The sequence below is a fragment of the Pinus tabuliformis genome, chromosome J, assembly GCF_031772625.1.
Source record: "Pinus tabuliformis cultivar Carrire ecotype Pingquan chromosome J, CPIR1, whole genome shotgun sequence".
NCBI classification, from domain to species: Eukaryota; Viridiplantae; Streptophyta; class Pinopsida; order Pinales; family Pinaceae; genus Pinus; species Pinus tabuliformis.
In genome coordinates this window covers 1,230,618,439-1,230,626,684 of record NC_142295.1, presented here as the reverse complement: position 1 = coordinate 1,230,626,684, position 8,246 = coordinate 1,230,618,439, and the positions used below count along the sequence as shown (strand labels likewise).

At 37.8% G+C, this 8,246-nt stretch overlaps 1 protein-coding gene across 1 annotated transcript; it reads right to left on the bottom strand.

The window, feature by feature from the left end:
• Positions 1–346: 346 nt before the first annotated feature.
• On the bottom strand, positions 347–880 carry LOC149231580 (uncharacterized). Its single transcript, XM_089381681.1, has one exon. The coding sequence runs from the start codon at positions 878–880 to the stop codon at positions 347–349; it is 534 nt and encodes a 177-aa protein (XP_089237807.1).
• Positions 881–8,246: the final 7,366 nt, after the last annotated feature.

Here is an 8,246-nt window from a genome sequence, read left to right as displayed (position 1 = left end):
AAACAAATAAAAAATAAAAAGAAATATAATATATAGCAATAAATACAAAATCCAAACAATTGAAATGAAAAATCCAAAGCGTTCCATATGCAAAGCGTTTGGTTTTGCAAAGTCTGCGATCATCATTGTGAGGGTCTTCCTGCGCTCTGTCCGGGTGAGGATCTTCGCAGCTCCTCTTTTCTTCATTTCCTTCATACCTGGGATCAAGGTCTCAGTTTCATCCATGGGAATGATCCTGACGGTGTTCTCTTCCAAATGCTGGGCGTCCTTGAGCACAAGACGAATGGGATTGTCCAGAACCTCCAGCGCTGTGAGGATCGACGGCAACCCCATCGGAAAGCGGACATCAACTACGGCACTGATGCCCTGAGAGACATGGTGCAGTGCTTCTGGCAAGCATCTCCTGGTATTTCCTAAATGACCGTTGTTTCTCCAGTCGGAAATTTTCATGAAGACTAGCAATGAAATCATCGGCCAATCGATCAATCTCTTCATCCAGATTGGGCGCATCTTCATTAAATCTCTTCAATATGAAAGTGGAGACAGGATTTATGGAATCATTATTTTTGTTATTGCAGGAGGTGCAGGCATTAAAAGGATCAAGTTGCTGTTCAGACGAAGAAGTGGCGTCGGAAGAAGATGAAAGGTTGTAGGGCTTCTTGGGCTTCGTGAAGGAATGGGGTAAGTGTAGGAGAGACCTATAGTGATTTATTGTGATACTTCCATAGGCGCGCCTCTTCTTCTTGAGAGCGTCAAACACAATATCCTTCGCTTTGCCCACGTAGGCTTTGAGATGATCTGGAGCAGCCTTGGCCACCGCATGCCACACCATCTTCAGAATTTCGGAGGGCGCAGTTTTCGTAATCCTTACAGACTTCATGATGATGATCAATTAATAACCTTTGCGTCAGAGGCACAGATCATTGGCACTATATTCATGCCACTTCATGCCACTTTTGGCAGCAGTATCTTTTTCATCAAGCTCACTTCACAAACCAGAGGGAAAAGATCGTTTGTCGGAGTCGTTGCTCATCGGCTCTCTGAAGATAAGGGAGTAATATCTTTGCAGGCTCGGAATCGTAGGTTTCGTTATCATTGCTTACTGCCTGGTGCACAACGTGAAGGGCGCTATGATCTACGGATTCCACAAGCATGGTTTTGACCAGATCCAATATTTGAATAACGCCCATTTTGCAAATTTATTTTTTTGTTTTTTCAATAAACAAAACCAAAAAAAATATGATTAGTGTTTTTTTTTTTTTTAATGTTAAAAAAAAATGGTTAGTTTTTTTTCAATATCTAAAAAAACTAAATTTTTTTTAGATATTGTGGATTTTTTTTACATCTAAAATTAAAAACTAAATTTTTTTATTTTTTAAAATCTAAAACTAAAAAACTAATTTTTTTTTTTTTTTTAAATCTAAAATTAAAAACTAAATTTCATCTAAAAAGATGTTTTTTTCACAAAATTCTTTATTGTCTTTTTGCAACTTAATTCTCCAGCAAGAGTTTTTTTGTTTGAACCAAATCAATGGATTTTATGATCTTCCTGATCGCACGAAGCGCAGGAAGAGAGCATACTAATCACTTGATTTGTTTTTATTCATGCAGGGGGGGTGTTTGTGAAAAGACAAAATTTAAAACTAGCTAAGCATTAAAATATCAGAAAACTCAAAATTAAACTCATTTGTGAAGATCCTGCTGTCACCAGGTCTCACAAATTATTTTGTCTAAAGAAAAATACTAGTACTGAATTAAATTCTAATGCCTAATCCCTTAGCACCATCCCCGACAATGGCGCCAAAATGTTGGGCAATTTATTGGACTTAAATTGCTGCATAAATTATCGACCAGGGAAACTCGTAAGCTTGTGATGGCGCCAACAATATATATGCAAGACTAGGCAACTAATTCTATGTCTAACTAAATTATTTATGATTCAATATAATATGCAAGGGAAGAGGCTCCTAACTAAGGAGGTCCTGGTTGTCCTTCCCTACAGTATCATAGAGAAACCATTGACTAAAAACTTGAAATAAGACAAGAGAATGAACTTAATTATTGTTCAGATTCAAGTAGAGAGAGAGACTAACTTAGTCTCTTGATTGTCCTCTCATGTACTAATCCAAACTAAACTAAGATTCATTCATAAGCATAAGAAATGAAATGACTTTAAACATAAAAACAAAAGAATGAATTTCAATTACCATATAAATCATTAGAGAGAGAACCTAACTTAGACTCTTGGTATCTCCTCATATGATACGGAAATATATGTAAAACTTATATCTAAAACTACATAATGAACATATATGTAAAATGAAGCTTTATTCTATTCCATCATCAATTGGATACAATGCTCTAAGAGCCCTCTCCTTTGGAATGGAGGAGGTACTCCTATTTATACAAAAACTATGATAACAACCTCATAAATGTAGACCCACTATTCTCTCCTTTGACCCACATATTTCTCAACCAATGATGACACATAACCCTATCCTCCATGATCTACTCCATGAAGCTTATCTTTTCAAATTCGAATTTGATCATTCATGGCCACATAAAGATGCCTTGGAAGCTTCCTTTGTGCCTACACATGTCAACAAACTCATGCTAAATGTTAGGTATAAGTTTAAGCATATTATTTTCTAAAGTTTAGCCATAAATTCACTTAAAAATGTTAAGAATTAATAAACTTTGGAAAAGCATAGTTATAATCCAATAATGAGGTAAATGGAATGATATGGAGGTGGAATGGAGGTGACATGAAGGTAAAATGTGAAAATATTGGTGAATAATGGAGTGAAAATAGGGACTATTTTGAGGCCCAACACTGTTCTTGTAGGAATTCTCTTGCAGAACGATGGATCCTTACTACCAGTGGGTGGCCAGAGTTATGAGAGCTACTTGAGTGAGGGAGTTTCAAGGAGGTGGAATGCACGAATGCACGCAAATGATGTGTTGTTTCCCTTTATACCACCTCATCCTTCCCACTCCTTGTAATAAGCTCCCACAGTTGTTAAATCAATAGTTAACCACTTCTTGTCCTACTCCTCCTCTATTCTTTGAGTTCAGCCATGTGTTAGAGGACACCCTGCTTTGTATGTGATGACTGAATGAAGATGGCCAAGTTAACTAGTCACCTTTTCACATACAAACCAACTACCTCATAACCTTTACAACTTTTGATCAAGTGATGCATATGAGTGAGTGAGTGGGATACTTACTTGTGGTGTCGATACCATGCTGCAGTTTGTCAAGGACCAGAGGTGCTGCATTGTTCATTTTCTGCATGGTCATTCTACCTCCTCCTCTATTGTCTATTGATGGTGTCTGTGACTACAGATATGATGCTGCTACTACTGTGTATCTCCTGGATTACCATTTCACAATGTTTGGTGTCTCCCTTAGAATTTCTTGATCATGTTACTTGATGGTGTTGTGAGGATGTTGTAATGAATGGACATATGAAGTAGGAGTGTGTGTGAGTGCAAGGATGATGGTAATGGATGAGGTGAGGGTTAGATCATGTCTAGAATGAATTTGTGGGACCTAACCACCCTACCATTCAAGGGATCTTGTAGAAAACACAATCTTCACGTTAAATTGAAGCAATGAAGTAAAAAAAATGGAATTGATGGAGGGATGCATGGTAAGGAGTGGAGGAGATGAATATATGTGAGGCAGGGTTCCCTTTGGATCTTCTCTTCGCTCCTTGATTGTCTTTCTCACGCACTTGCAAATAAAAATTATGTCTTTTTTTTATTTTGTTATATATTTTTTTTGAAAGACACTTAGGCTGCCTTAGAGAGGTTTTCACCCTAGATATCTACCTTGGGCACCTCAAGGAAGGTTTTCACCTAGGGATCTTCTTACTCTTTTTCATTTTTTCTCATCCTTGGGCTGCCTTACGAGGTTTTCAACCTAAATATAGGACTCAGACACCTCATGGAGGTTTTCACCTAAATCCTTATTCTTTTTTTCTCTTTTTAGTGCCCTAATGAGGGAGGAGTTGGAACTTGCTCCACCATCATCATTGTATTATTGATATTGTCAATGAACTCTTGTTTTGATAAAGGCCTCTTGTACATTTTCAATCGGTGTCCATTAACAAGCAATAGAATGGCTTCTTCATCTATATTTATGATTTGCATCGAACCATTATCATGGCACTTTTCCACTACCTAAGGTCCGAGCCATCTTGTCCTTAGCTTGCCCTTGAAATATTTATACCTAGAATCATATAACAATGCCCAGTCTCCCTTTTGAAATTTCTTCTCCTTAATATGTTTTTCATGCTAGATCTTCCTCTGAAGCTGAACTATCTCTGTATGTAGGAGGGCCTACATTTTGAATTCATCCAATCCATTCAAATGGAAGTGAATGGAACAATCTTTCTTTCTATGCATGACTGAGATCCAAATCTAGTTGGGTTTCCATCCTTAATGTGTTATATTCAAACTCAATGGACAACAAAGCCTTTCTCCAATAGACTAGCTCATAGGGTGTAAATCTAGTGGTGGTATTCCATGTTTTATTATAGGCCCAGGTGGCCTCAACTAGTCTCTCTACCCAATCCTTCCTATTGCTGCTCACTACCTTGGTTAAGATGTTCTCCAGTGCCCTGTTGGTCACCTCCACTTTCCCATTAGCTTGTGGATGATGAGTGGAGGTCCTATGCTGGATTTTTTTATGGCTGAGCAGTTCTTCAATCATGCTGGAGGTAAACTGGTGGCCTTCATATGTGACTAGCTCTCTAGGGTACCCAAATTTTTGGAATACATTCTCCCTTACGCACTCAGCCACCTTCTCTTTTCTTTATTCCTTAATCGCCTTGGTTTCAACCCACTTAGTCAAATAATTAGTGCACACAATAATGTATTGTTTTTTCTTTGAAAGAGGGTTGATAGGCTCAATGAAGTCCATGCCCCACTTGTCAAATGGCTCAAAGGTCACTTGAGGTTGTAGGGGCATTTCATCTCTTGGAGTAGGCTTTCCCATCCTTTGGCACCGATCACACCGACTAATGTACTCTTTCACATCCTGATGAAGAGTAGGCCAATAATAACATGCTTGTAACACTTTGAATGTTTTCCTCTTTGCTGAAAAGTGACCTCCACAAGGCCCATCATGACAAGTCAGAAGATGTCAAAAAATTCCTCTTCCCTTACACACCTTCTCAAGATTTGATCTGGGCCAAGTTTGAATAGATTGCCCCAATCCAGGTGAAGGGGGTGATTTTCCTAACTATCTTTCTCTTTTCTTTGGAGGGAAAGTTTGGTGGGAACTGTTATGATAACAAATAGTTTTCTATATCAACAAACCATGGAAAAGAACTGAAATAGCAAACAAATGCTCATTTGGTAACTGGTCATTCACCATTCCTTCTTCACCTGCAGGCAGATTCATCCTAGATAGAAAGTCTGCAACAAAATTTTCCTTACTAGGCTTATCACCAATAGTTAGATCAAAAAGTTGTAATAAAAGCAACCATCTTATAATTAAAGCAGTCACATCTGATTTTTTGATTAAATATTTGGTTGCAGCATGATCAGTATGCACAAATGTTCGATAGCTTGTAATGTAATTCCTAAATTTGTTTAAAAAATGCACAACATCCAAGAGTTCCTTTTCAGTCACAATATAGTTTAGCTCAGCCCTTGATAGGTTCTTACTGATAAAATAGATGGCATAGGGAAATTTCTCCTCTTCCTGACCTAAGTCTGCTCCTATGGCTTTGTGTGAGGCATCAACATGAATATGAAAAGGGAGGGCCTAGTTTGGGCCTCTAAGGATTGGCGCAGTGTTTAATTTTGTTAGGCCCCTATCATACGAGTGATTCCCCCATTACTATTGTCATTGGATCCCTTATTGTTATTATTGTGCCCCTATTGTCCCCATATTGTTATTAGTATGCCCCATAGAAACCAACTATTGTTATTTTGTGCCCTTATGTTATGACGACTTGATTATATTATGACCTCTTAGACTCCTATATATAGAAGGGAGGTTTAGTCATTTGAATCATCCAAGAATTTTTCATTTGTGTAATGTAAAGGAGGTTTCCCCCTTGAAGAGGCCGAATTTTAAGGCATTGATCTATATTTTCTATCTTTTTGTGAGTTGGTTTCCTAACATTTGCTATCAAAGCTTTGGATTCTAGGGTTTCGCTACTCCAAATAGGTCATCGTGGAATTTTAGTTATAAATTTGTTTCGGCAACATTTCAGAAGCTACCAAAAAAAACCATTTGTTCTAAAATCATTTTGAACTTCGTATCGGAATTTCAGAGCTTGTCTCGCTATATTTGCAGAGATATGATTTGAGGAAGTTAGGGTTTTTGCAGACTCCTCAATTACATTCTAAACAGGTGACCTGGGAAAAAAATGTCATAACTTTTGTTTTGAGCACCAGATTGAAATTTCGTAAGAAGTTACAGAAAGAGGACAACTTGTAGTTTTAGGTACTAAGGTATAAACAGTGACACATGGTGCGTCGTACAAGTTCGCTCTACTGAACTAGTTTATAATCAGGCCACCGTGGGAGATTGTGCATAAATCTTTCTTAGAGAATCCAATCTTCATAAGAATTGCGGGGTTAGAAAGATGACTCAGAGAGCTACCACAAGACAAGATTTCAGATATTCGAGATCCGCAGTTACAGAGATACAACAGATTCAATATCAATTTCTTACAAAGTGAAAAAAAAGGTGTGTAGTTCGTTTTTAAATTTTGCATAAGATTGGTTTGAAAAAATATTTTGAAGGAATTCAAAGGGAATAATGAAGAATTATTAGCATTAATTAATGACCCAAAGAAAGCAAATGGAAACACCTATTAAGAAACCTGAAAGCTCTAGCATGACTCATGAAGAAGAGGAAGAAATGCAACATGATATATCAAAATTACAAGACCAAGTAAAACAAATTTCACTCTCACTAAAGGTAAATGAAGCCAAGATGAATGGTGTGGAAGCTAATATGAATGGCATGCAAGTTAAGATGGAAGCTAAGATGGATGGCGTGGAAGCTAAGATGGATGGAATGGAAGCTAATATGAATGGCATGATGCTAAGATGAATGGCATGGACGATAAGATGGAAGAATTGAAGATAAATTTGAGTAAGATGCTACAACAAATGGTCACTAATGGTGAAAGGGTAGTAAAGGAAACTCATGATGAGAATAAAAGAAATGTTAATCATGATTTCATAGACTCTAATGTTTGATTGAAGACCCACCATGTTCCAAAAATCGATATGAGGAAATTTGATGGGAAGGATCCCGGAGCATTGATACTACAGATGGAGTAATTTTTTGATCTCCATAATGTGCAAAACACACAAAAGGGATATATTGCAACTTTAAATTTGGAACCAACTAAGTTTGTATGGTATCGATGGCTTTTCTCTCGTAAACAAATTGTCACTTGGGCAATTTTTACGGAAGAAATGTGATCAGAAAATGATCCTGCACGACTTTTTACTAAAAAATGAGAATCAACGGATGCTCTTGGGAATAGTCCCATTACATAGATATTTTCAATCTAAATCTACTACAATTGAATGGACCAGAATGGACTCCAGATGGAGGAGTTATTGCAGAAAGAAGTTGGCCCAATGTCCTTTAAAAAGGAGGCATTTCCCTATAAAAATAGACTTAAGGCCCTCTAAGGAAATCGCATCAGAAAAATACAGAGGACTTAACCGCAGACCTTAAGGATCCCTGATTGTGATCACCAATATATCGCATCGGAGGAAGGCCTTCATGCGATAGCGGAACCCATGGCGGAGCAACTTTCTATAACGATGAGTCAGATTAGTGATCGGCAATGACGATATATAGCGGATAGGTACAGTCCATTGGAAAGTGGTATAGACCCCCGGGCCATTGCGATTACGATATGCGATGCACCGATATCTGTGATCGACAATCAGAAAATGGGATCACAACCTTGTAAAGGGATGTTGACATGCGACAATGTGATATGTCGATATGCAACAACGCCGACATGTGATTGCGATAACATGATCGGAGATCGGCGATTGAGATCGCGGAAATAGAAAGGGGCTCTTACCTATTGCTATAAGAAATAAGAGGACAGACCCGAGAGGATTATAGGGTCAATTGAACTTTATTTGAGTTTCGCCTAAAGGCTCATGATGTGTTTTTCATGAGTTTTCCTGTGTGTTTCTGTTATGCTGCTATTTTCGGAATATAGGAAAAAGAACAACCAACTGTGTCATTTC

Coding starts and splice junctions, on each gene's coding strand:
- LOC149231580 (XM_089381681.1), bottom strand. CDS start 880: ATGAAGTCTGTAAGGATTACGAAAACTGCGCCCTCCGAAATTCTGAAG.